Consider the following 27,893-nt stretch of genomic DNA (forward strand, 5'->3'; position numbering starts at 1 on the left):
ATGGCAGAGAAAGAAGAAGGTAACAGAGCAGCAGTAACCTTTCACGTCCATGTCTTGTTCCTTCAATCTCGATCTCTACAGTCACATATCATTAACTTCATGCGATGGTTTTTCTTTCAAAAAAAAAAAAAACTGACATGATGGCATAATTTTCAGGTGTAATTAATGATTCCCCTATCGAGGAGGTGCGGCTGACCATAACACCGACTGACGATAACACGCTGCCGGTCTTGACATTCCGAACATGGGTTCTGGGGATCTCCAACTGCATCATCCTTTCCATGTTGAACCAGTACTTCTATTATCGCCAAGCACTTGTATACATACCACCACAGTGCGTCACCATCATACTGTATTTCATCACGAAGTTAATGGCCAAGCGTCTATCGAGAAAGAAGGTGAGGATACCGGGGACGCTGTGGTCGTTCTCGCTGAATCTAGGGCCTTTCAACATGAAGGAGCATTGCCTTCTCTCCTTTCTGGCATACGCTGGCTCGATTTTCCCTTATGCCTTTGAGCTTGTGGCCGTGGTGAAGGCTTTCTACCATAGGAATGTTCGACCCTTGCCGGCTTTTCTTATGGTGATTGCAACTCAGGTGAGGTTCATCCACAGATCTAGTCTTATTTGGTTGTAATCAAAATGATATATGTATCTTCTTCTTCTTCTTCTTTTTTATTTTTCGGTGATAAAAGAAATGATACCTGTTTTGATGTCCGATTATGTCATAGTGTATGTAAGTGCATAAAGATAGGAACATCATGTTATTATATATATTTTTTTGATAAAAAATGAGGAAAAAATTCCATCAAGAGAACACAAAAGAGAAAGTATGCAAAAAAGAAGGAACACCGCCCCCCCCAAACATCCTATCAACAATTGAAATTCAAATTCAACTTTCCCCTGACATCCATTTGAAATTCAAATCGCCTATATGATCAAAATACTTTAAAATTTGAAGCCTCCATTTTACCATGGGAAGATGGAGTATGGTGGACCATTAAATCGGCCTTCAAAAGATGGATAGACATGGAGCACTCAATCAAGCCCCATTTAGCTAGCCACCCATGTTGGCCTATGGTCAAATTAGCCAGCGATGTCCTAGGCGGCGTTGAGAGGAAAAGATGAAAAGAAGAGGCCCAACGAGTGACTTTCACTGAAAAAAGAAGGAGAGAGTAAGAAGGAAGAAGCCACCTTTTATCCTCGGATCAGAGGGAGAAGAAAGAAAAAGAAGAAAGAACACCCTTTAGGTAGAGGAAAAAAGGAGAGAGAGGGGGGAAGGAGGGCGGAGCTGTTGCCTTTGTTTACTAACTTGATGAGATCTGGGAGGAGATTGAAGTAGAGAATGAGATGAAAAATTAGAGGAGAATGTAGATCTAGGGTTCTTTCTTTCTTTTTTCTTAGAACACAAGGCCTCTTACATGTGAGGCTCATATCCTATAAAAATTCATACATCAATATATAAACTACTATGACAATATGAGCCCAACCATATACGAGCCCATACATGAACCCAACATACAACTAAAAAATAAAAACTTACATAACTTAGAAATTATAAAGAATAAACATTATATTTTAACACTCCCCTTTAATGATTGTTCTTGAACGCCCATGAGGTTTCTAAAGTAGATGAATTTCTCTTTAGGTAATGCCTTGATGAACATATCCGCTGCTTGATTTTGAGTCCTCGCATACTTACTTCAACTTCTTTTTCTTCTATCACATCTTTTATGAAATGATATTTGATTTTGATGTGCTTGGTGCGACTACGATAGATAGAATTCTTTGTCATAGAAATGGTAGACTTGTTATCACAAAGTAGTGTAGTGGCTTCTTCTTGCTTCTCACCCACATCTTCTAGTATTCTTCTCAACTAAATTATTTGTTGTGCTGCCAAAGTAGTTGAGATATATTCGACTTCCGCAGATGACAATGCCATAATGTCTTGCTTCTTAGATGCTCAAGATATGACACCGGATTCAAAAGAAAATTGCATAGCCCGATGTGCTATTCATATCATCAATGCTTCTGGCCCAATCACTATCACAAAATCCAAATAACTTCACATGATTATTTATATTCCTTTCATACATGATGCCATAATTTTTGGTACTTTTGATGTATCTCAAGACTCTTTTTGCCACCCCAAAGTGGATCTTGCTTGACTTTTGCATAAATCTAGAAAGTAAACTTGATGCAAACATTATATCTGGTCTTATAGTTGTGAGATACAATAAGCTTCCAACAATACTTTTATATAGTGATGCATTGGCTTCATCACTTTCATCTTCTTTTATGAACTTCTCGTTTACTACTAAAGGTGTTGCCATAATATTAGCTTCATCACTTTCATCTTCTTTCATGAACTTCTCGTTTACTACTAAAGGTATTGCCACAACATTGCAATTCTCCATTTTGAATTTCTTGAGAATGCTTTCTATATACTTCTTTTGACAAATAAAAATACCATCTTCTCTTGGTTTGATTTCAATTTTCAAAAAATAATGGAGCAAATTCATATCATTTATTTTATATCTTCTCATCATATTACTTTGGAAAGTCAAAATCATATTCTCATTATTACTGGTAATGATCAAATCATCAACATAAAGAGGTAATGAGAATATCATTACCTTGTTTCTTCATATAAAATGTTGGTTCACTTAAACTTCTTTAAAATCCTTTCCCATTGAAGTAGGCATCAATTTGAGAATATCATGCTCGGGATGCTTGCTTCAACCTATGCAATACTTTCCTCAACTTGTACACTTTACTTTCTTGACTTTTGATGATGAAGCCTTGAGGTTGTTCTACATAAATTTTTTCCTCCAATATTCCATTCAAGAATGCCGACTTTACATCAACTTGATATAGTTTTCAACTTTTGTGTACCGTCATAGAAATGAAAGTTTTAAATTATGTCATATCGAGCAATCAGTGTAAAATTTTTTTGATAATCAATCTCAGATAGTTGAGAGTATCTTTTTACTATCAATCTTGCTTTGTATCTTTGAATAGATCCATCCGAATTATGTTTTGTCTTGTAGATCTATTTCAAGCCAATGACTTCCTTATCATTTGATTTCTCTACTAGCTCCCAAGTTTTATTCTTCTCAATCACATCAATTTCTTCTTGCATTGTCTTGTTTCATACTTCTTCATGTACAGCTTCTTCATAAGTTTTAAACTCAATCATACAAAAGTTACAAGTAGTATAAATGTCACTTAGGCTTTTCATTCTTGTGGGAGTAAAATTTGGAGATGAGCTTGAGCTTAAAGTTGGTGATCGATTTATACTTTGAGAAGTTTATGGTGAACCTTGATCCTCATTTTCTTTATTTTAGACATCATGAATTTTTTTATCAAGAGTAACAATATTTTCTTCAACTTTCTTATTCTTCCAATCCCAAGTAGCCTTCTCATTGAAAATAATATCTCTTTTTATAATCAACTTATTTTGCTTCAAGCTAAAAAGTCTTGATTTAGGACTATAGCTAACAAAAATGCACTTTTCACTTACTTCATCAAGTTTATGCCTCTTCTCTTTTGGAACATGTGCATAGCATACACATCCAAAAACTTTGAAACGCTTCATCGAAGATTTTCTATTAGACCAAGCTTCAAATGATGTTTTATTTTGGAGAATTTTTGTTGGATATCTATTCATCAAGTACACCACCGTATACACTGCTTCCATCCAAAAAAATTTGGAAAACCTTTGTCTTTGAGCATAGATTTAGTCATCTAAAAAATAGTAAGGTTCTTTCTTTCAGTAACTCCATTTTGTTCCGGTGTGTAGCCAACGGTCAATTATCTTTGCAAACTAACATCTTCACAAAATTTTTCAAATTCATTTGAGTTATATTCACTATCTCTATCATTTCTTAGCACCTTGATGTAGTATTCACTTTATTTTTTCACAAGATTTTTAAACTTTTTAAAGATGGTGAATGCCTCAAACTTATGTCTCATAAAGTATATTCATATCATTCTTGAGTAGTCATCAATAAAGATAATAAAATAGATATTACCGATATGAGAAAGAGTTTTCATAGGTCCACATATGTCGGTATAAATAAGTTCCAATGGTTCTTTGACTTTCCATGCATGCTCTTTTGGAAATACCTCTCGGTGTTGTTTTCTAAGTACACATCCTTCGCAAATTTTTTTTTATCTTGTATCGATAGACTATATACCATATTCTTTTGATGTAGACTTCTCAAGCTTTAAAAGTTCAAGTGCCCATACCTTTTGTGCCATAGCCATGACTCATCATTCGCCTCCATCTTCCATGCAACATTCTTTGTATAGTGCAAAATGAGAGGAAAGCTTCTATTTTTCTCCATATTGATATTTGTCATAGTTGCTTTTTTTTTCTTTATCATATATCTTACATCTATTATTTTTAAAGTGGACTATGTGCCCATGCTCAATCAATTATGCAACGCTTAGAAGATTTTGTCTTAAGTCCGGAACAAGTAAAACATCATGGATGAACTTCTTCTTTTTTTTTTCGTGTTAATTGCAATTATCCCTTTGCCTCTTGCTTGAACTAGTGTACCATTTTTCATCTTAACTTGTGAGATTGAAGAACTATCAATATCAATAAAGATCGACTTGTCACCAATCATATGTTTGCTACATCCACTATCAAGGTACCATACATCATTGTTTTGCTCCTCCACGATTTGATATCCATAGAATATGCTTTGGCCACCTTCATTTTCTTCGAAGAAGTGTGCTTGCTTATTTATTTGGTACCTACAATCTTTTTGAACATGGCCAAACTTCTTACAATTATAACAATGAGGTTTTCCTCTAAACCAACAATCTTTTTCAATATGAGAAGATCTTTTACATATATTGCACCTAGATTGAATGCTCTCATCATTTTGATTTCTTGAAAAGTTATTTTTTCTCCTTCCTCTTCCTCTCATATTTTTTTTCTTCCTCTATTTTGGCTTCCACCTTTAGATAATTCTCCTTTAACTTGTACATGACTAGACAGTTCTCTTTGAGGACTTTTGTCAAACACCTTGAGCTTAGATTAAAGGATACTTTCTAATGATGATTCTTTATGCCTAAACAATCTTTGCTCATGAGCTTCAAGAGATCTGATCAACTTATGAACACTTAAAGTAGAGAGATCTTTAGATTCTTCAATAATAGTAACTATGGTATCAAATTTTGGAGGTAAACTAGCAAAAATTTTCTCACATATTCTTTGTTCGGTGATGGTTTCACCATAGCTCTTCATTTGATAAACAATCTTCATAATTTTGGAGAAGTAATCCTTCAACTTCTCATTTTTTTGCATTCTCAAGTTATCTAACTCTCTTTTTAGAGTTTGAAGTTTGACAGTTCTCATCTTGATATTCCTTTAAAATTCCTCTTGTAAGATATCCCATGCCTCCTTTGATTTGGTGGCTCTAATGATTCTTGAAAAAATTTTGTCTGACATCGCTTGTTGGATGAAAAAGAGGACTTTGGCATCCTTCTTTTTGTAGTCCTTCATTTGCTCTCTTTGTTGGTTAGTTGGAGTGGATGGCTCTTCATACCCACTCTCCACCAAATCTCAAATCTTCTGTGAAATGAAGAGGATCTTCATCTTAATGCTCCAATAATCATATTTTCTCTATTAAAAATAGAAATAGAAGGTTGATTGATGCTCATACCCATGTTGTTTGAATTTACCATGGAGATCTTCTTGAATGGTGTCTCTTTTTCACTTGTTGTCTTCAAACTCAAATCTTGTTAATCTTCCTTGCTCTGATACCACTTTTGTTGGATTTGTTTATCAACTTGATGAAATTTGGGAAGAGATTGAAGTAGAGAATGAGATGAAAAATTGGGGGAGAATGTAGATCTAGGATTCTTTCTTTCTTTTTTCTTAGTACATAAGGTCTCTTATGTGTGAGGCTATCATATCCTACAAAAATTTATACATCAATATATAAACCACTATAATAACATGAGTCCAACCACATATGAGCCCATACATGAACCCAACATACAACTAAACAAAAATTTATAGAACTTAGAAATTAAAAAGAACAAACATTATATTTTAACACTAGCTAGTCATACTAGAGGGAATAGTTTTGAGAAGAGAGTTCGACGACAAATCCACTACTGAGGGCAGTTGGCGATAACAGTCGGACAGCAAAGAGAGTAGAGGGGGATGCTTGGCTAGGAGAAGAGCTGGCCAATGCCTAGGTGCTGAAGGGGGAGGAAGGAATAGGAATAACACCGATGATGATCCAGTAGCGATATCGAGAGAGAAGAGAAGGAGTTTGGCAGCCAAAAAAGGGAGCCTAGCAGTTGAATCAAGCTGGCGATAAGAAAAATGGCACAAAAGGATCAGGAGGCTACCATTAAAAAGTAACAGCATCGAGCCCAAGCTCAACTGGCCCACCATCAAGAAGTGCTGACGAAGAGAGAAAATAAGATGATGGGAAAGTAACTCTTCTCTCAGCCAGAAACAAGTCCATCGCATGGAAGGGCTAGCAAAGAGGAAGAAAGAGAGAGTGGGGGGTGGGGAAAGAGAGAGAGAAGAAAGGGAGAGGGAAGATAGAAGAGAGAGACCTGGTAGCTGGCTATGGAGCAAGAAATCTGTTGGAGTTCTCAGCAATCAAAGAGTATAGAGGGAGAGAGAGAGAGAGGAAAAGAGAGGGAGAGAGAAAGGCGGGTACAGTAAGGAGGACACAAAGATGGGGAAAGAGAGAGAGAACAAGAGGGGGAGGGAGGGGAGAGAGAGGAAAGGGAGAGAGATGGATCCAAAAGGCGGCTGGCCGAGGAGGAAGAAATTCATTGAAGGAGTCCTCAGCACTCAAAGAGTAAAGAGGGAGAGAGAGAGGGAGAGGAAAAGGGAGGGAGAGAGAGATGGGAAAAGGGGGGAAAGAGAGAGAGAGAATGACAGGGGGAGGGAGGGAGAGAGAGAAAGAGAGAGGAGGAGGAAGAGAGAGAGGAAGGGGAAAGAGGGGGCCAGCAGTCGGTCGGCCGACCATTGGAGGTAGAGATCTGCAGAGGAGTCTTGGAGCTTGAAGAGTAAAAGATTTCCTCAGAGTTTCTCTCTCTAGCAAGATAAGGAGAATAAGAACCTACTTTGTTGGCCTATTTTTTAACATCATGTTATTATTATATGCATAATTTTGATCTTATAGTAATCCTTCCTGCATATCCAAACAACCATAAAGCCTGAACTAGAACACATTGCTAATGATATGCATTAATTTTTCTAGTGACAACTAGTTATTGATAATACATACATATATTATAATATCATTCAAGTAAAATAAGTAGAGAAAATTAATAAAAAATATCTAATTATATATAAACTTAAAAGTAGCTACTTACCTACATTTTCAGTAAACAATCTTTCCTATTTGAAACATAACTTAAAGGCAACTATCCAAATGAGATGAAATGTTCTACTTGCCCTTGCAATTATAAAACAATATTGTACTATAATAAAAGCAATACTACACTATTATAAAATAATACTGTACTATAATAAAAGTAATATTATGTTATTATAAAATAATATTATACTATCATAAAGTTATAGTACACTATTACAAAATGACACTGCACTATTGTAAAATAATACCATAATAAAGGAATACTATACTATGATAATGTAATACTATCTTATTGTAAAGATATATTACACTAATATAATATAATAAAGTAATATTATACTACTATAAAATAATACTATATTAATATAATGTAATACTATTTTATTATATAAGAATATTATACTAATATAATATAATAAAATAATACTGGATTATTGTATAGAAAAACTACACTAATATAATATAATACTATCTTATTATAAAAGAATATTGTACTATGATAATATAATATTATAATATTTTAAAGAATATATGGAAATAAGGTTATATAGATAATCTTAGCAAAAAATGAGTAGTTATTTTTAACTTATGTTTGGAATGAATAGCTACTTTTACATACAACTCATTTGAGGAGCTACTTTTAAGTTGAAAGTAGAGCTGTGAATTTATCTCTAGTTCTCTAAAATAAATATTCAGACATTACTTCATTCCTTTCAGCTCAATTGGTTTATGGCTGGTCTACTTCAAATGTTCAATGAAAGAATCTTTCCCAAATGATCTGCATACATTCTTTCTCAATTTCATCAACATGTATGTAAAGAAGTTTAGTAAAATTATATTTTAACCTAAATTCCAAAAATCAGTTCATCGGTGATTGGTAAATCTGAAATCACCAAAGTTCACTCCAGGAAGATGTTTCACTTTCTTGAAGTGGCCCTTCGCTCTTGTACTACGCCAAGAAAAGCCATTATATAATAACACATTGTCCCATGCCATGTTGCATGATTTAATCATAACTTCCCATAAACAGATAAAATTGAATTACTAGGAAACGTAGATCAAAGATTCATCACCTAAATAGAACCAATACCTCAAAATCACTATATTCTGATGGTGATTTTGATGCATGATACACCATTTACAGTCTCAATTAATCAGAAAAACAATGATACGATCCCAGAGAAATCCTATATGTTCAGGATGGCAACATAGGATTACTTGTAGTTTAATACCAAAGTACAATGTAAAATTAAGAGAGATTCTGAATGCAGAAAATTACCAAGCCTTCACTCAAGACGAAAAACTAACAGTCAAAATTCAAATCAGTCTTTGAGATTCACAATTTATCATGAAAATTCACAATAATAAGAATAAAAATCAACTGCATCCTATCAGGACTGGAGCACCCAGAAGTTACTGCAAAAGAATTAATGAAGGAAACACTAAGTCATGCTCGGCACAATAATGTGATGCTTTATATCCTTTTCTTACTTTGTTTTTCTTAATATGGAACTACTGCCGCATATGTTATATCGTGTACCTCAAAAACGAATGCAGTTCTTTGTATGTAACATCCCGGCCCAAAATCAGCCACAGCCCAAACCAAAAAAAAAAAAAAAAGAAAGAAACAGGGGAGAAGACTCCCGAAGGGAGTCTTCTTCCTCCATTCAACGGCTCCCAATCGGAGTCGGAGACAAGCTCCCTCCGGCCTTATTTAAGGAGGAGATCTCTCCTCTCTCCTTTCCATCAAAAATTTTGGGGCAAAATGGCGGCAATCGCCGAAAATTTCTCATGGAGACCCATCACTGTGACGTCCAATTTCTCATCGGAAAAGCTTCACCGGCGACGGAGGTAAGCCTCCTCCCCTTCCTCTCTTCCTCCCCTTCCTTCCCATGCCGATGTGCATGCTTGCCGGCGACCGGAGTCGCCGGATTTTGTTACGAAAGAAATCCTTCTTTTTGCCATTTTCCATCACCGGTGGTCACCGCCGACCACTGGTTTGGCCGCCTCTTGCTGTCGGATCACCTCTCCTTCGACCGCCGACCATCCCCACGCCGGTTGCACCGCCGGCCGGCCAACCAAGGAGGGGATCAAAGATCCCCTGTTTCAGTCAAAAATAAGCCACGGGAAGAAAAGAAAAGAAGAAGGAAGAAGAAGAAGAAGAAAAGAAAAGAAAAGAAAAAGGAAAAAGAAAAAGAAATGAAAAAGGAAAAAGAAAAAGAAAAGAAAAAAAAGAAAGAGAAAAATAAAAATAAAATAAAATAAAAAGAAGAAGAAGAGAAAAAAATTTTCTCTCTCTCCTCTCTCTACCTTCTCTCTCCAGTTTCTCTCTCTAGATTCTCTCTCTAGATCTTTCTCTCTTTTTATGAATTTTATCTCTCTAAAATTTTTTTACTCTCTCTCTGATTTCATCACAGACCCTAGGATATATTTGAATTAAAAATATGATGATTTAAAATTGCTCCAAAATTCGTGTGGTAGATCTGATCCCAGTCCGATCTTATTCGAAATTTGTAACATTTGATTCATATTGAGTCACCCTGATAGGACCTCTGATGATCTCGATCATGATTGCCTCATCAGAAGGATACGAAAATTTCTCTCTCCACTTTCTCTCTCTACTTTTTTTCTCTAGAATTTTCTCTCTCTTCATGGAATTTCTCTCTCTAAAAGTCTTATGGATCAGTGGAGGATCTAGATGCTTAGATAAATCCTAATTTTGATTAATCTTAAGAAAGGTCCTCGATCTGTGTTATTAGGATCGATTATCGGTAATTTTCTCCATATATGATCTTTATATTTGATCAGGGTTATGAAGAGATGATTGTCTACAAATGATATCGAGTGGAATATTTTATTAAAAAATTCATAAATCAAAGAAGAACATTAATTTTTGTGCTTGGATCAGTCACCGGTAAAGGTAAGAATCCCTGTACATGATCATCCTCATATATATTATTTGACCGTTGGTTTTATCTCATTGATTTTGCATTGTTGGATTTTGAGATCGATGAATTTATTATATCTGAGATATTGTTATTTATTTATTTATATGATTTTGAGCATGAGTATGTTATATCAATACATATGTATCAGTGATTGATGGCATGATTATATGTGTATGACATATTTATTACACTGCAAAAGTTAAATTGATTAATGAAGTCAAATATTTTAATTTCATGAAAATGAAAAGAAAGAGAAATATGGTTTGGATTGGCCTTGTCATGTGGAATAACTTGCCAGGAGCTTATGCCTGGGACAGCCCCCACAGGCTTATGTGTGGAAGAATATGATCCGAGAAAGATCATGAAGAATCTGATCCGAGAAAGATCATGAATAATTTGATCCGAGAAAGATCATGAATATTTCGATCCGAGGAAGATCACAGAAATCGATCCGAATAAAAGATCGTCGCATGATCCTGGTAGTCCAAAGCCAAAGCCAAAGCTTAAGCTAAAGCCAAAAAGAAAGGATTAAAGATGATGTGATAATAGAAGAAAATAGAAAGATAAGACATGAAACAATCGTTGAATAAAATTGTTTCACTTATTTAACATATGATGATGCATCTCTTTTGATAAAACAGATAATCTATAAATGTTTGCAGTATTCTGGATAGTGAACATCGACTTTTATGTGTTATTGCCTATCATTATTTTTAGATTATATTATTATATTGGTGTGATATGAAAATTCTTACTGGACTGTAAAGCTCACACCCCTTCATTTTCTTTTTCTTCTCAGAGTTACAAGATGTCCATGGTTGACTATGGTATAGATTTGTGAGTGAGCGGATGCATAGATAGAGTACCGTTGATACCTGATCAGAGGATTGAAGGAATGTTAATTGTAATTATGTAAATTTTATGAATTATTATTGAAATTAAATATTATGGTTGATAAGATTGTAATGATTTAATTTGGCTTTGCATATTCTTTAGGACTTGCTCTAAGGAGTGTGCGGCCATCACGTATCCGACCCGGGTGTTGGGTTCGGGGCGTGACAGAATGGTATCAGAGCATAGATTATGATCATTAGGGATTATGATATAACTGATTAGAATATTACAGAGTGATATTAGAGCTTAGGTTATGATCATTGGAGATTACGATATAAATGAATAGGATGAGATAGAATAATATCAGAGCTTAGGTTTAAGATCACTAGAGATTATAAAGAGATATTAAAACTTTATGTAAGATCAGTAGGATGTGACAGAGTGGCATCTGAGCTTTGAGGTTAGGTTACGTTTATTTGGAGATAATGGTACAAGTGATTAGGATATGATAGAACAGTACTAGAACCCAAGTTAAGGTCACTAGGGATTGTCATATAGGTGATATCAAAACTTTAAGATTATAATCAATAGAGTATGATAGATAATATTAGAGTCTGAGGTTATAATCATTAATGATGTAATAGAATGATATTACAATTTAGATTATGATCATTAGAGAATATGATTTAAGTGGTATTTAAGCTTAAAATTATAATTATTTGAAATTATGACTTTAGTGATATCTGAACTTAGGTTATGATCGTAAGGAACATGATAGATATAAAAGAGGAGATTCAATATTTAGATTTCGAATCAATAGATATTAAGATGAAATTTATGTATAAGTGGCATATTATATCTATAATAGAATTGATGAGTTATATCTTAGATTTCAATTAGTAAGGTTGACCTAAGTATGAAAGAGTTGATCTTGGAATGAAATGGGAGGTATTGATAAGTTATGTTGAGTATACTAGATGATTTTAAAATATAAAACTTATATGATTGAAGATCATGATTTTTTTTAATTCCAATGATAATTGTCTGAACATTATGAATTTTGGACTTATCAAAGAAAGTTAATTAGGGTATGGTCTAAGAAGAAATTATATCATATGAGAGAGAAATATTTTTGAACACTGAACCTATAAGAGGTCATATATGAAACTCAATCTTAGATGAAAAAAAAATACTTGAATTTTATTATGAGAATATAAGATACACATTTTGGTGAAATCTTTGGTTACTCAAAATATCATATTTTGAATATGATTCCTTGATCTTTCAAGTTGTATTGAATTTCAAGTCAAAAGTTTACTTTTCTAAGTGGATCAAAAGTATTTTGATATTATTGTTAAAATTAAAAAAAAAATTATTTTGTTAGAGTATGATATATAGGTTATGATGAAATCTTTAATAATTCGTATTACTATCTTTGGATTAGATTTTTTTTTTTAATTTTTTTTGTGATTGTTGAAGATGGTGAAGTGTATTAATTATTCAAGTCAAAGTTCGGATTTTTAAATTAAATTAAGACATCTTGCTAATATTAAATTTTGAATGACTTATATAAGGGACAAAATTTTGTATAGATTTATTGATTAATATTAAGGGTTGTGATGAAGAGAGTTCTATAAGAAATAATCAAGTTGATTTTACTTAAGGATGCTGGCTTGAGTTCTTCTAGTTTGTCAAGTTAGAATTAATTCTTTTAAAAAAGAAGATTAATTTAGAAATTATCTAAATGATTGTAAGATAAATCTAAGGTTAACTCCAATTGATTCTAGATATGTTAGATTCTTGAAGAGTGATGAAACTTATGCAATGATTTCAAACATAGAAAGTGGATCAAGATTTAATTTTTATATGCTATACCCAAAGGTAGTAAAGATAAAGAAACTTAAAATTTTACCCTAAGTCTTATATGAAATTTGAAGGTTAGATCTATCCTGGATTGATCTAACATATGAGGATATTTTTATCTTTGATAGACTTATATAATTTGATAAATTAAGATCAGAGTGTGCAGCAAAAGCGTGATGGATTAAATTGATTAGAAATATTAATCTTTAAAATCAAAAGATATTATGATGAATATATTAGTTGCAAATAAGGAAGGATTTTATTGATAATGAAAGGATACTATAAATTTTGATCTAATCTGATCATAGCCGGATAATCTTATCAGTAGGTTGCTTCATTGTAGATAATGCCAAGAAATTCTAGATATCTCAAGTTTATTAACAGCTTGATAGTTCTGATATTAGTTCAAACTTAGAATGTCTTGATATAGATCTCATATTTTTTTTTAAATCTAATATTGTTACTTGAACAGATATAGAAGATTGAGATTTTTCTTAAGATGAGAGTCTATATATAAAATTTGTTGGAAGATCAAGTGAAGAAAGAAATCGATGATTGTGAAGAGTGCCCGATGTTTGATCTTTATTTATTTTTCTATCAACGGTAGCCTGAGATAATTATGAATTTGAATGGAATGTATTAGACAAATAACGGTGGTATATTAATACAAGTCCAAAATGTTATAGTTCTTCAAAAAGGTTGAGAAATCAATAAGAGGAGATGAATTTGAAGTTTCAAATAATTTTTGTTATAACAAGATCATGAGAAATAAATAATATATAAGACATTATTGTAAGCTTGAGAATGATATGAAGAATGTATACCTTGAAATATATCTCAACAACATAACTTAATTTCGAGGACGAAATTATTTGAAGGGGGGAGAATGTAACACCCCGGCCCAAAATCAGCCACAGCCCAAACCAAAAAAAAAAAAAGGAAAGAAACAGGGGAGAAGACTCCCGAAGGGAGTCTTCTTCCTCCGTTCAACGGCTCCCAATCGGAGTCGGAGACAAGCTCCCTCCAGCCCTATTTAAGGAGGAGATCCCTCCTCTCTCTTTTCCATAAAAAATTCTGGGGCAAAACGGCGGCAATCGTCGGAAATTTCTCACGAAGACCCATCACTGTGACGTCCAATTTCTCATCGGAAAAGCTTCGTCGGCGACGGAGGTAAGCCTCCTCCCCTTCCTCTCTTCCTCCCCTTCCTTCCCGTGCCGATGTGCATGCTTGCCGGCGACCGGAGTCGCCGGATTTTATTACGGAAGAAATCCTTCTTTTTGCCATTTTCCATCGCCGGTGGTCACCGCCGACCACCGGTTTGGCCGCCTCTTGCCGTCGGATCACCTCTCCTTCGGCCGCCGACCATCCCCACGCCGGTTGCACCGCCGGCCGGCCAACCAAGGAGGGGATCAAAGATCCCCTGTTTCGGTCAAAAATAAGCCACGGGAAGAAAAGAAAAGAAGAAGGAAGAAGAAGAAGAAGAAAAGAAAAGAAAAGAAAAAGGAAAAAGAAAAAGAAAAGAAAAAGGAAAAAGAAAAAGAAAAGAAAAAGGAAAAAGAAAAAGAAAAGAAAAAAAGAAAGAGAAAAATAAAAATAAAATAAAATAAAAAGAAGAAGAAGAGAGAAAAATTTTCTCTCTCTCCTCTCTCTACCTTCTCTCTCTAGTTTCTCTCTCTAGATTCTCTCTCTATTTTCTCTCTCTAGATCATTCTCTCTTTTTGTGAATTTTATCTCTCTAGAATTTTTTTACTCTCTCTCTGATTTCATCACAGACCCTAGGATATATTTGAATTAAAAATATGATGATTTGAAATTGCTCCAAAATTCGTACGGTAGATCTGATCCCAGTCCGATCCTATTCGAAATTTGTAACATTTGATTCATATTGAGTCACCCTGATAGGACCTCTGATGATCTCGATCATGATTGCCTCATCAGAAGGATACAAAAATTTCTCTCTCTAGAATTTTCTCTCTCTTCATGAAATTTCTCTCTCTAAAAGTCTTATGGATCAGTGGAGGATCTAGATGCTTAGATAAATCCTAATTTTGATTAATCCTAAGAAAAGTCCTCGATCTGTGTTATTAGGATCGATTATCGATAATTTTCTCCATATATGATCTTTATATTTGATCAGGGTTATGAAGAGATGATTGTCTGCAAATGATATCGAGTGGAATATTTTATTAAAGAATTCATAAATCAAAGAAGAACATTGATTTTTGTGCTTGGATCAGTCACCGGTAAAGGTAAGAATCCCTGTACATGATCATCCTTATATATATTATTTGACCGTTGGTTTTATCTCATTGATTTTGCATCGTTGGATTTTGAGATCGATGAATTTGTTATATCTGAGACATTGTTATTTATTTATTTATGTGATTTTGAGCATGAGTATGTTATATCAATACATATGTATCAGTGATTGATGGCATGATTATATGTGTATGACATATTTATTACACTGCAAAAGTTGAATTGATTAATGAAGTCAAATATTTTAATTTCATGAAAATGAAAAGAAAGAGAAATATGGTTTGGACTGGCCTTGTCATGTGGAATAACTTGCCAAGAGCTTATGCCTGGGACAGCCCCCACAGGCTTATGTGTGGAAGAATATGATCCGAGAAAGATCATGAAGAATCTGATCCGAGAAAGATCATGAATGATTTGATCTGAAAAAGATCATGGTCACTTTGATCCGAGAAAGATCATGAATATTTCGATCCGAGGAAGATCACAGAAATCGATCCGAATAAAAGATCGTCGCATGATCCTGGTAGTCCAAAGCCAAAGCCAAAGCTTAAGCTAAAGCCAAAAAGAAAGGATTAAAGATGATGTGATAATAGAAGAAAATAGAAAGATAAGACATGAAACAATCGTTGAATAAAATTGTTTCACTTATTTAACATATGATGATGCATCTCTTTTGATAAAACAGATAATCTATAAATGTTTACAGTATTCTGGACAGTAAACATCGACTTTTACGTGTTATTGCCTATCATTATTTTCAGATTATATTATTATATTGGTGTGATATGAAAATTCTTACTGGGCTGTAAAGCTCACACCCCTTCATTTTCGTTTTCTTCTTAGAGTTACAAGATGTCCATGGTTGACTATGGTTTGGATTTGTGAGTGAGCGGATGCATAGATAGAATACCGTTGATACCTGATCAGAGGATTGAAGGAATGTTAATTGTAATTATGCAAATTTTATGAATTATTATTGAAATTAAATATTATGGTTGATAAGGTTGTAATGATTTAATTTGGCCGTGCATATTCTTTAGGGCTTGCTCTAAGGAGTGTGCGGCCATCACGTATCCGACCCGGGTATTGGGTTCGGGGCGTGACATTGTATTAAACCTGGGGCTTCAGATTGAATCTACTGAATTTGCATAGTGGCTTACATTGGCATCATGTAACTATGTGAAATATTATATGAAATTATCTTAAATTTGAATACCTAATCTGTAATTAGAGCCTAAAAACTTAAAAAGATAAGTGCAGATTTTTGTACCAAATTTTGTGGTCCTTATCATCCACATTCTCTAAATCCTTATGTGAAATTTTAGCGACTTCCAAAGGGTGGTTCCTTGGTTTGTGAGCAAAAACTATGACCAAACTAGGTTTCCGAACTCACCAGCCAACCTTGTAGGTTTGGGGAGAGTCTATAGTGCTTAAAGTTTCATGACCAGGAATTTGCAACAAATTCTAAGATAACTGGAGTCACACATCAATAGAGCCTTCACGAATTATGGTCGCACTTCACAGCCGTCCTTATCTTTGGTGAGAAAAGATTGGGCAATGATGATAATATTTGCTTCCATCTAATCTAATCTTTTGTTTCTAGTTTATAGCACTTCTATCAGATGACCTTGCTACCCATATTCCGATGCTTTTACTTAGGAAAATGAACGGCTCCGACGAGAAACTGTCCAACGCTCATTTCTTGTATCTTTTCTTGATCAAACATGGCAGCCCTTGAATGCTTGATCTAAGTTCCAAAACAAGGCGCAAACTAATGTCACTTTGAGCTTGTAAAGTTCCAGTAGTATTTTCTATTTGCTAACATCATCACTTCTTTTCCTCCAAAATTTTATCAGCAAAGTGACATTATTGAACTGAAAACCCAGAAAATTTAAATTAAATGATGAGACAGGTCATTTAGAGATTCCCAACCGCCACATCCTAACCCCCTTCCCTCAGCCAGAAGAAGATGGAAGAAACCAAATCATGTCATCTTTGTTCTCTAGAAGGAAATCTAATGATTTTTACTGCATTATTATCCTTTAATTTCTCCAAATATATCATGTAATCAAGAGAATGAGAACAACTATAATGTGCTTATAATTGATTCTATCTCATAAATATCAGTCCATTGTGAAACAAAATTTATATATTTATGTCATCCCTATTAATTATAGGCATTGAAGCTAGCTCTATGAAAATAGGAAGTGTCTTTTTGGTGGTTTGATTTGTTGGTTTTCAAATTTCTTTTGCTTGATGATATATCAAACTCCTGCCACTAGAACTACTTCAATGAGTCTATAGTTACTAGGCACAAAACCAAGTTGCCAAAAGAATAAAGTAATTCTAGTCCTCGAGATGATTTACCTGCCAAATAATGCGACAATGTGTTTTCCTCATGGTCAAAATTGTTCATGTCTTGGAAATTGCACATCTTGTTCTCAAACGGCTCTTAGAGAGCAAAAGGAAACATGATTCATCTGGAGATAGTTTTTCATTGGACGAGATCTTCGAAGATCATAACAGTGATATGAGAATGCAAGCATAAGTCACCAACAATTAGCAGTAATCATCCATGTATTCTCAAAAAAGAATACTCATACATGATGGTGCCACTGCCAATTTGCTCAAGAAAAGAATACAAATATAAAGAAAATTAAAGAAAATAGAAGGCATCTAGTAACATAGGCCACTTTATGTACTTAAACAGTCCGTACATGTACACGCATTCCAACACAGCAGATTCGTCAACTCATGCGCGTCTATATTTGCAGTTGCCTTCGAATGCAAATAACTAAATTTTTTCTACCAAAAATGAAACCCAATTCATCAAATTTTTCTAACTTTTGGAGAAATATGAACTTGCTATAACAACATTCTTGTTTAAGAGAACAATCTAATTAACCTAGTGAGACTTGCTTTGGTATTTCTCGCTCATTATATATCCTTCTTAGGGAAGAAAGGACCGAATACTCTAGTAGTGTATAAGAAAAAAAATTATGCAAAGCTTTTGTTACAACTAAAATTTCGTTGTACTTATCCATGATACCAACGAAACGTACTGATTTGGTATTTAATGTGCTACTTTTGGTTGTTGGAAAGGCCTTTCTTGGACGTCTACAGGATTGTTTTGGTGTCTTTTCAGAACCTGGGTCAAAAATATTTGATGATAAATAAAATATGTTACTGTCACGTCCCCGACCCGAGATTTGCGAATCGAGGGTCACGGCAACCACCGCATACTCATGAAGAACTCTCTCCATAAGCATGCAAGGCATCTCATCACGAAATCAATGCATCGCAGCGGAATAAATTTAAATAATTATTATTCAACTGTAATTCAAGTAATTAAATCAAATGTCTTACATCCAATAAAATTTTTGCTAACAATAGATCTAAGTTCAATGAAGTTGACAATGCTAAATCTCGCCTCTAAAAGCTCTGTCCCAAAATTTCTTCCCACGTTCGAAATTAATTATCTGAATCTGAAAAATAGAAAGAAAGATAATGAGCTAGACAGCCCAGTAAGTAACAAGTATCTCTACCAGATATTTCAGATATTATATAATTTTTCAGAATAATGCTGCAATTAAACATAAAAATATATTTCATGCTGATTTAATGCAAATCCAATATTTTCAAATATTCACATATAATATAATCATAAATCCGATTCGATTCAAAACACTCGTAACTCAACAGCCTCGACTATGACCAACATTTAACCTCCATTGGCGGGATCCACAGAATACCAGCGCACAACCCCCACTGGCAGGGTCCAGAAATACCAGCGCACAACCCCCACTGGCAGGGTCCACAAATACCAGCGCACAACCCCCACTGACAGGGTCCACAAAGTACCAACGTATAATCCCCATTGGCGGGGCCCACTGAGACATAGTTAGGCTGAGAGCATAAAATTCGATCTATATCAAAACACTTAGTACCACAACATATATCATAATCTTTCACTAAACATGTGCATAAATCAATATACCATAACATTTCAAAAGCACTTTTCTTTCAAAACATAATTTCATAAATCATGCATAATTTTAGAGAATAATTATTTATTTTCAGAATAAATATGAAATATCTTGGAAAGATGATTCATCACTTACCTTTCACGGAGCACTGAATGAACGGATCGACTAACTTCTAGGAGATTCTTCCGTGCCTATTATCCAAAATTATATTTTTACATTAATTTTAATTCAAAATTAAATCTAACAAATCCCAAAATTAAAATCTTGCTTAAAATCAGACTCGTCTCTAAACTCGATCAGAATCATCAGATGAAGCCTTCCCCTATGCTAATCCTAGAAGGATAATTTTAGAGAGAGAAAAATCCATCCAGAGAGAGAAACAAGCTAGAGAGAGAAAATTCTAGAGAGAGAAAGTAGAGAGAAAAAGTCCAATTCCAGAGAGAGAAAATCAGGGTTCAGATTGAGAGAAGAGAGAGAAGAGAGAGAAACTCTCTCTCATCAATTTCAATTTTTATTTTATTTTATTTTATTTATTTATTTGTTCATACATATATATATATAAATATATATATATATATATATATTTATTATTATTATTATTATTATTATTTTCTTTTCTTTTCTTTTCTTTTTCTTTTTTTTTTTCCTTCTTTCTCTTTTCTTTTTCTTCTTTTTCTTTTTCTTCTTTCTCTTTTCTTTTTCTTCTTTTTCTCTTCTTTTTCTTCTTTTCTTCTTTTTTTTTCTTGGTTCTTCCCGGCCGAACAGGGGACGGTGGGGGTTCTCCGGCCTTGTCCGGCCGTTCGGGCCACGGCCGCCGCAGCGGAGGCCGGCGGCCGACGGGGGGCCACTCCCCCGGTCACGGAGGAGCGGGGCCGGCGATCAATTCCGATCGCCGGTGCCGGAAAATCCAAGGAAAAGGGCCCAAAAACAGGGCGTCTTTCCCGACCGAAAGATCGGCAACATTCATCGCCGGCAGCCGCGTACAATGCACGGGGAGGAAGGAGAAGAAAGAGGGGAGGAAGAGGGAAACTTACCTCAGCCTCCGGAGCCCTCGCCGGCGGCGATCACGGCGAGAAATCAAAACGGTGACCGCGGCTTAATTTCAGGAAAATCGGAGGGAAGGAGAGGAAGAAGAGGCCGATGATCGGTCTCAAGGGAAAGGGGTCTTCTTATAGAGCACCCTAGGACTCCGAGGGGTCCTAGGAGTCCTATTTTGCCCGGGAATCGCCGGAGAAGAAGACTCCTACCGGGAGTCTTCTTCCCGGTTGCTCTGTTTTTTTTTTTTTTTTTTCATTTTGGGCTATCACATTCTTCACCCCTAAAAAGAAATTTCGTCCTCGAAATTTTTCATACCTGTCACCATTGTATTGGAAGCCTGTGGATTCTGCTGAGTAAGTGCATAAACTCTTCTCTGGGTTTTAGAAATCTGTCCGCCACCCTTATGTTGTCCTTCATGAGTTCTTTTGCCAGCTTGATTTTTCAGTATTTAGCGGGCAGCTAGCAATTTTATGATCCTTCTGTCCACATTTGAAACAAGCACCGGTATTCCAATAGCAATCCTTGTCTGCATGATTTTTGCCACATCTGGAACACGGCTCACCATCAATCTGTTGAGTCTTATTATCTATTGCTCCCTTAGCTGATCTTTTTATGTTTTTATTATTCTGCCCTTGGGTATCATTTGAGTGTGCTCTCTTTCTTTGCCTTCTTTCTCTTTCTATGCGTTCTTCATTGATTTCCCTTTCAATTATCAGTGCTTTGTTTACCACATCAGCATAAGTTGTCAATTCATATGGAACCACTTGTTTTCGAATCTCAGTTCTCAGTCCCATCTCAAACTTGTGAACACGTTCTTGTTCACCATCTACTAATCTCGGAGCAAATTTTGCTAACTCTGTAAATTTTGCTTCATATTCAGTCACACTCATACCCTTTTGCTTCAAATAAATAAACTCTTGCTCTTTCTGGATCCTTATACTCCGAGGAAAATACTGATCATAGAATGCAATCCGAAATCTTTCCCAGGTAAGTATTTCACCGTCTTGTTCATGCTTGCGCTGTAGACGCTGACACCAGTTGTATGCTTCTCCTTGTAGTAAATAAGCTGTATATCGAATCTTTTCTTCATCAAGACACTCTTGGACAGCGAAAGCCTTCTCCATCTCCATTATCCAGTTGTCAGCCTCCAAAGGTTCAGTAGTCCCCTTGAAAGCTGGAGGAGCAAGCTTTTTAAATTCTGAAATATTATTCCGTTGTACTGGTTGCTCTCCATGTTGTGGTGGTGGATGCTGATGTTGTTGTGTATCTCGTTGTATCTGCTGTTGTTCAAACATTTGCTGCTGTATTTGTTGTTGTGCTTGTACCATCCTGATTAGGGTCTGCATTAACTGAGCCATATCTGGTTCTTGACGTACTCTCGAAGTACTCCCATTAGAATCTACGACTCCCTCCTCCTGAGGGGTGCCACTGGTCAGATGGGGAGTGTTACCATCCTGTGGTTGTGATGTCTCTCTTGCAATTCCTTGAGTAGTTCTTGTCATTCTACGGGGAGGCATGGTACCTTGTGGTAGTAAAACCTTATTAGATTCAATTTTCTATTTGTTAGGATGGGTTTATTATGATGCTCATACTCTAACGTCCCAATATTCCTAATGTTTACCCACCTACACTCATACTAGTCAAATTCTATGTGTTATAATTTATCCACTTATGCTCTGATACCATATTAATTGTCACGCCCCCGACCCGAGATTTGCGAATCGAGGGTCGCGGCAACCGCCGCATACTCATGAAGAACTCTCTCCATAAGCATGCAAGGCATCTCATCACGAAATCAATGCATCGCAGCGGAATAAATTTAAATAATTATTATTCAACTGTAATTCAAGTAATTAAATCAAATGTCTTACATCCAATAAAATTTTTGCTAACAATAGATCTAAGTTCAATGAAGTTGACAATGCTAAATCTCGCCTCTAAAAGCTCTGTCCCAAAATTTCTTCCCACGTTCGAAATTAATTATCTGAATCTGAAAAATAGAAAGAAAGATAATGAGCTAGACAGCCCAGTAAGTAACAAGTATCTCTACCAGATATTTCAGATATTATATAATTTTCCAGAATAATGCTGCAATTAAACATAAAAATATATTTCATGCTGATTTAATGCAAATCCAATATTTTCAAATATTCACATATAATATAATCATAAATCCGATTCGATTCAAAACACTCGTAACTCAACAGCCTCGACTATGACCAACGTTTAACCCCCATTGGCGGGATCCACAGAATACCAGCGCACAACCCCCACTGGCAGGGTCCAGAAATACCAGCGCACAACCCCCACTGGCAGGGTCCACAAATACCAGTGCACAACCCCCACTGGCAGGGTCCACAAAGTACCAACGTATAATCCCCATTGGCGGGGCCCACTGAAACATAGTTAGGCTGAGAGCATAAAATCCGATCTATATCAAAACACTTAGTACCACAACATATATCATAATCTTTCACTAAACATGTGCATAAATCGATATACCATAACATTTCAAAAGCATTTTTCTTTCAAAACATAATTTCATAAATCATGCATAATTTCAGAGAATAATTATTTATTTTCAGAATAAATATGAAATATCTTGGAAAGATGATTCATCACTTACCTTTCACGGAGCACTGAATGAACGGATCGACTAACTTCTAGGAGATTCTTCCGTGCCTATTATCCAAAATTATATTTTTACATTAATTTTAATTCAAAATTAAATCTAACAAATCCCAAAATTAAAATCTTGCTTAAAATCAGACTCGTCTCTAAACTTGATCAGAATCATCAGATGAAGCCTTCTCCTATGCTAATCCTAGAAGGATAATTTTAGAGAGAGAGAATCCATCCAGAGAGAGAAACAAGCTAGAGAGAGAAAATTTTAGAGAGAGAAAGTAGAGAGAGAAAGTTCAATTCCAGAGAGAGAAAATCAGGGTTCAGACTGAGAGAAGAGAGAGAAGAGAGAGAAACTCTCTCTCTCATCAATTTCAATTTTTTTTATTTTATTTTATTTATTTATTTCTTCATACATATATATATATATATAAATATATATATATATATATATATTTATTTATTATTATTATTTTCTTTTCTTTTCTTTTCTTTTCTTTTTTTTTTTTTCCTTCTTTCTCTTTTCTTTTTCTTCTTTTTCTTTTTCTTCTTTCTCTTTTCTTTTTCTTCTTTTTCTTTTTCTTCTTTTTCTTCTTTTCTTCTTTTTTTTCTTGGTTTTCCCGGCCGAACAGGGGACGGTGGGGGTTCTCCGGCCTTGTCCGGCCGTTCGGGCCACGGCCGCCGCGGCGGAGGCCGGCGGCGACGGGGGGCCACTCCCCCGGTCACGGATGAGCGGGACCGGCGATCAATTCCGATCGCCGGTGCCGGAAAATCCAAGGAAAAGGGCCCAAAAACAGGGCGTCTTTCCCGACCGAAAGATCGGCAACATTCGTCGCCGGCAGCCGCGTACAATGCACGGGGAGGAAGGAGAAGAAATAGGGGAGGAAGAGGAAAACTTACCTCAGCCTCCGGAGCCCTCGCCGGCGGCGATCACGGCGAGAAATCAAAACGGTGACCGCGGCTTAATTTCGGGAAAATCGGAGGGAAGGAGAGGAAGAAGAGGCCGATGATCGGTCTCAAGGGAAAGGGGTCTTCTTATAGAGCACCCTAGGACTCCGAGGGGTCCTAGGAGTCCTATTTTGCCCGGGAATTGCCGGAGAAGAAGACTCCTACCGGGAGTCTTCTTCCCAGTTGCTCTGTTTTTTTTTTTTTTTCGTTTTGGGCTATCACAGTTACTCATAATTCTCTTCTCGTCGTCTTTCATGTGTAGTTTCTTGGATATGGGTATGCCGGCGTTTGCACCAAGTTCCTAGTGCATAATCCCTACAACATGTGGTGGCCTGCAACGCTTGTGGACGTGTCTTTCTATAGGTTGCTCTCTTTCTCTGTCCACCTTGTCTTTCTCTTGTGTCCATTGATAGGAAAGTGTTTCTCTCTCTCTCTGTCTCATATTATGCAAACAAAAAATGATATCTTTCTCTTGATATATACAGAGCAATTCATGAGACAGAGAAAAGACGAAAGGGTCAGCTAACAAGACTCCAATTCTTCCTCATAGTTGCAGTTTCAAGTTTTGCTTACCATATAGTCCCGGTTTATTTCTTTCCCTCATTTGCTGGATATGGAAGGACTCGGTAACAGCACAACAAATTGGTTCTGGACAAAAAGGGCTTGGGCTTGGATCTTTCGCCCTAGACTGGATGACCACAAGCAGCTTCTTAGGAACTCCACTGGCCACACCAATGTTTGTGATCTGTAACATGTTCATTGGCTTTATCATAATTCTCTATGTTATTACGCCCATATCATAGTGGACCAATGCATACAATGCCAAGAGGTTTCCAATTTTCTCCCTGGAGATGTTTGATGCTGATGGACAGAAATACAATATTTCACGCATTATAGATGAGAAGCTACAGTTAGATGAAGCAGCATATAATAACTATTCAAAGCTTTATTTCAGCATCTTCTATCCATATTCTAAAGGGTTCACCTTTGCTTGTTTAACATCAAGTATTGCTCACTTTGCTCTCTTCTACGGGCGGTAAGTCTCACATATTCTTCTTGATTTGATTTTCTTGTTTATGAATAAGATAATTTTCATCTATTGCATATTAGTTTTTTTTTTTTAAGATTTTAAGGCAGTTCACTTTACTCCAGTTTTATTACTCTTTCAATGTAGTTGTCCACAGAGCAATTATCATATGAGAGGTGAGATGTTGTTCATGCTCGATAGTGGCTAAGCTTTATCTCTACCCTTTCTATTATTCTTGGCATGCTGCCTTTTTTACTTTCTTGGTAAAAGGCGTTAGAAAACCATCCAATTCATTCGGAAAATGAATGACGGACGGTATTGGGGCCTTTTTGTTCCGATTTTCATATATTATTCTGGACATTCTCATGACCACTGTTCATATATTTTCTGCCTCCTTTTTAGAACCATTGCCCTTAGATTGGTTCATCAGGGCAAGAAGCTTGTCCTTCATTTTATTTTTATTTTATTTTATTTATTTATTTATTTATTTGGGAGTAGAAATGGAGGCTAGGAAAGCTGCAGCCACCTACGGTTTATTGAGCCTTGAGGTATGTACAGAGTAAGGGACAGTTTGACAGAAGAATCGTCGCACAAGGGAAAAATGAAAACAGCACCCAAAAACAGAGCCTCAAAAGCTCGGAAATAAACCCAAACTAAAAAACAACAGTGGTACCAGAGATCTGGATTAAAATAAGAACCATGATACCAAATAGCTGAGAGACCCAGATGAGATATCCCTCAGGGAGCACGGGGTCTCGAATGACAGCCGAAGCACAGGGAACCAATTTCTGACAGCCAACCTTGTCCCCAAGAGTGCCAACCAACATCATGAACCAATTTCGTTAGCTTGTGCTTCATGACTTCATATTATTAACTTTTAAAAGCAGAAATTACCTTGCGCTCTTTATTTGCATCTGTTTTATTAGACAGGCATAACTTTCATACATTGCATACTCAACTATTGTCCATTTCACATCTCATGATCCTATATTTTGCAAGCTTGGGCTAAAATGGTTTATGATATATTTCCATCGACCATTTTAATTTGTCATTTACATCTTTGTACGTTGCTAGATCAATGTGGGACCAAGTTAAGAAGGCATACAAAGAAGAAGAAGACGGCATTCACTCTAGATTAATGAAGCAAAATTATGAATCTGTTCCTCAATGGTGGTTTTACTTGGTCTTGTTTTCAATGGTCGGTTTGGCAATATTAACCTGTCAAGTATTCAATGAACAAGTCCAACTTTCTTCCTGGGGACTTTTGATAGTACTTGCTATGGTTTCCATACTGCTAGTTCCAAATGCTGTTCTGAGCGCTACTGCAAATTCAGTAAGATGGATTCATCATTTTCTTTTCAGATTGACATCACGAACCTTAGTTTAAACTACAAATCAAATCCATATAATCGCATCACAATATTTATATAGCTTAGTTAAGAAAGATACAATTGCATATTCGTTTTTAAAGAGAGCTGTTAAATACATCTTTTTAATTTGTTTAAGCTTTGATGCAGCGCATATCGGCAGATATTTTCCTTGAGATGGTTAATGGATATCTAAATCCAGGTAAGCCAATTGCGAACATGACATTTAGGATTTATGGTGTGCTTAGCATAGATACAGCTGTGGGAGCAATGTATTCTTTCAAGCAAGGTCATTACATGAAGAATCCTCCAAAACAAATGTTCCTCGTTCAGGTAAATTGCGCTAAACCATGGCTCTTCATAATAATCCCACTCAAGGAAAGAACACCATAAATTGAGAAAAAATGATGAAAAAAATGCATTCTCCTAAGATGTTGTACCTATTTGTTATGATCAATACCTGTGCATGCATGTCTGATGATTACCTGTACCAAATTGTAGTACATTTGAGTGTTTTGGCATGGATGATATGTTCTCACGAGGAGCCTCTATTTACATGAAGCAGATTATTGGCACAGCATTATCAACAGTGGCTAACTTCGGTACAGGATGGTGGATGTTTAGTTCGATTCCGAATATATGTGATCTAGAAAAGCTACCAAAGGGAAGCCCATGGACATGCCCTGGTGAACGCTCATCTTTCGCTGCTGGAGTTATATGGGGGCTTGTTGGACCACGAAGATTATTTTATCCTTCAGGCACATATTCAAAGATATTTATCTTCTTCATTATTGGATTAGTGGCACCAGTGCCAGTATGGATCCTATCAAAAATGTATCCAGAAAAGAAGTGGATTCAGCTCATCACCATGCCGGTCATATTTTCAGCTGGCGCCATGATGCCTCCTGTTTCTGCGGTTAACTTTTGGATGTGGACCGTAGTTGGCACAATATTCAACTACGTTATTTTTAGGAAGTACAAAGGATGGTGGGCTAAGTACAACTATGTTTTATCCTATGGGCTTGGCTTTGGAGCTGCTTTTCTGGTTGTTATGGCGAGCGTCCTTCAGGTTCAAGATATCCATGGGATTAGCTGGTGGGGATTGGAGATAGATGATCATTGTCCTCTCGCCAAATGCCCTACTGAACCAGGTATAGCTGTCGAGGGGTGTCCAGTCCTCAAATGATAACTATGTGGTTGATGATGTGATTACAATATGGCGCGCAGGAGCAGTTGTTCTTCAGGAAGAGTGGAAACATAGCAACTCACGTTTCCACAAGGATTATTCTAATGAGAATATCACTATGTATACGTACATCTTTGGTCTTCTTTAAGCACTGTGTTGTGGTTGGTATTGAATGGAAAATAGGCATGCTCACTATAAGAAATAAGGGTTTTAGCAACGGTCATAAAAATAAAAAAAATTATTAAAAAAAAATTTACCAGCGACCTTTCCTACCGCCGCTATGCTGCTGGAGAAACTGTCATTGCTGTTGTATTTCAAGTTTTTCCCAGCAGTCATGATCGCAAAATCAAACTTTTGCCAGTAATTTGGGAGTTGACCGCTGGAAAAATAAAATATATCTCAATAGTTAAAATCATTGGACAAAGATTTAGAAACTTTTTCCACCAGTCATTT

At 35.8% G+C, this 27,893-nt stretch overlaps 1 protein-coding gene across 1 annotated transcript; it reads left to right on the forward strand.

The window, feature by feature from the left end:
- Positions 1 to 27,588, forward strand: LOC140855313 (oligopeptide transporter 5-like). The gene is made up of 9 exons (XM_073251188.1): positions 1 to 19; positions 157 to 596; positions 24,123 to 24,209; positions 24,441 to 24,596; positions 24,664 to 24,896; positions 25,962 to 26,220; positions 26,405 to 26,587; positions 26,820 to 27,405; positions 27,482 to 27,588. The coding sequence occupies exons 1-9, from the start codon at positions 1 to 3 to the stop codon at positions 27,586 to 27,588; spliced, it is 2,070 nt and encodes a 689-aa protein (XP_073107289.1).
- The last annotated feature ends 305 nt before the right edge of the window (positions 27,589 to 27,893 follow it).

Source organism: Elaeis guineensis, chromosome 2, assembly GCF_000442705.2.
Source record: "Elaeis guineensis isolate ETL-2024a chromosome 2, EG11, whole genome shotgun sequence".
Classification (NCBI taxonomy): domain Eukaryota; kingdom Viridiplantae; phylum Streptophyta; class Magnoliopsida; order Arecales; family Arecaceae; genus Elaeis; species Elaeis guineensis.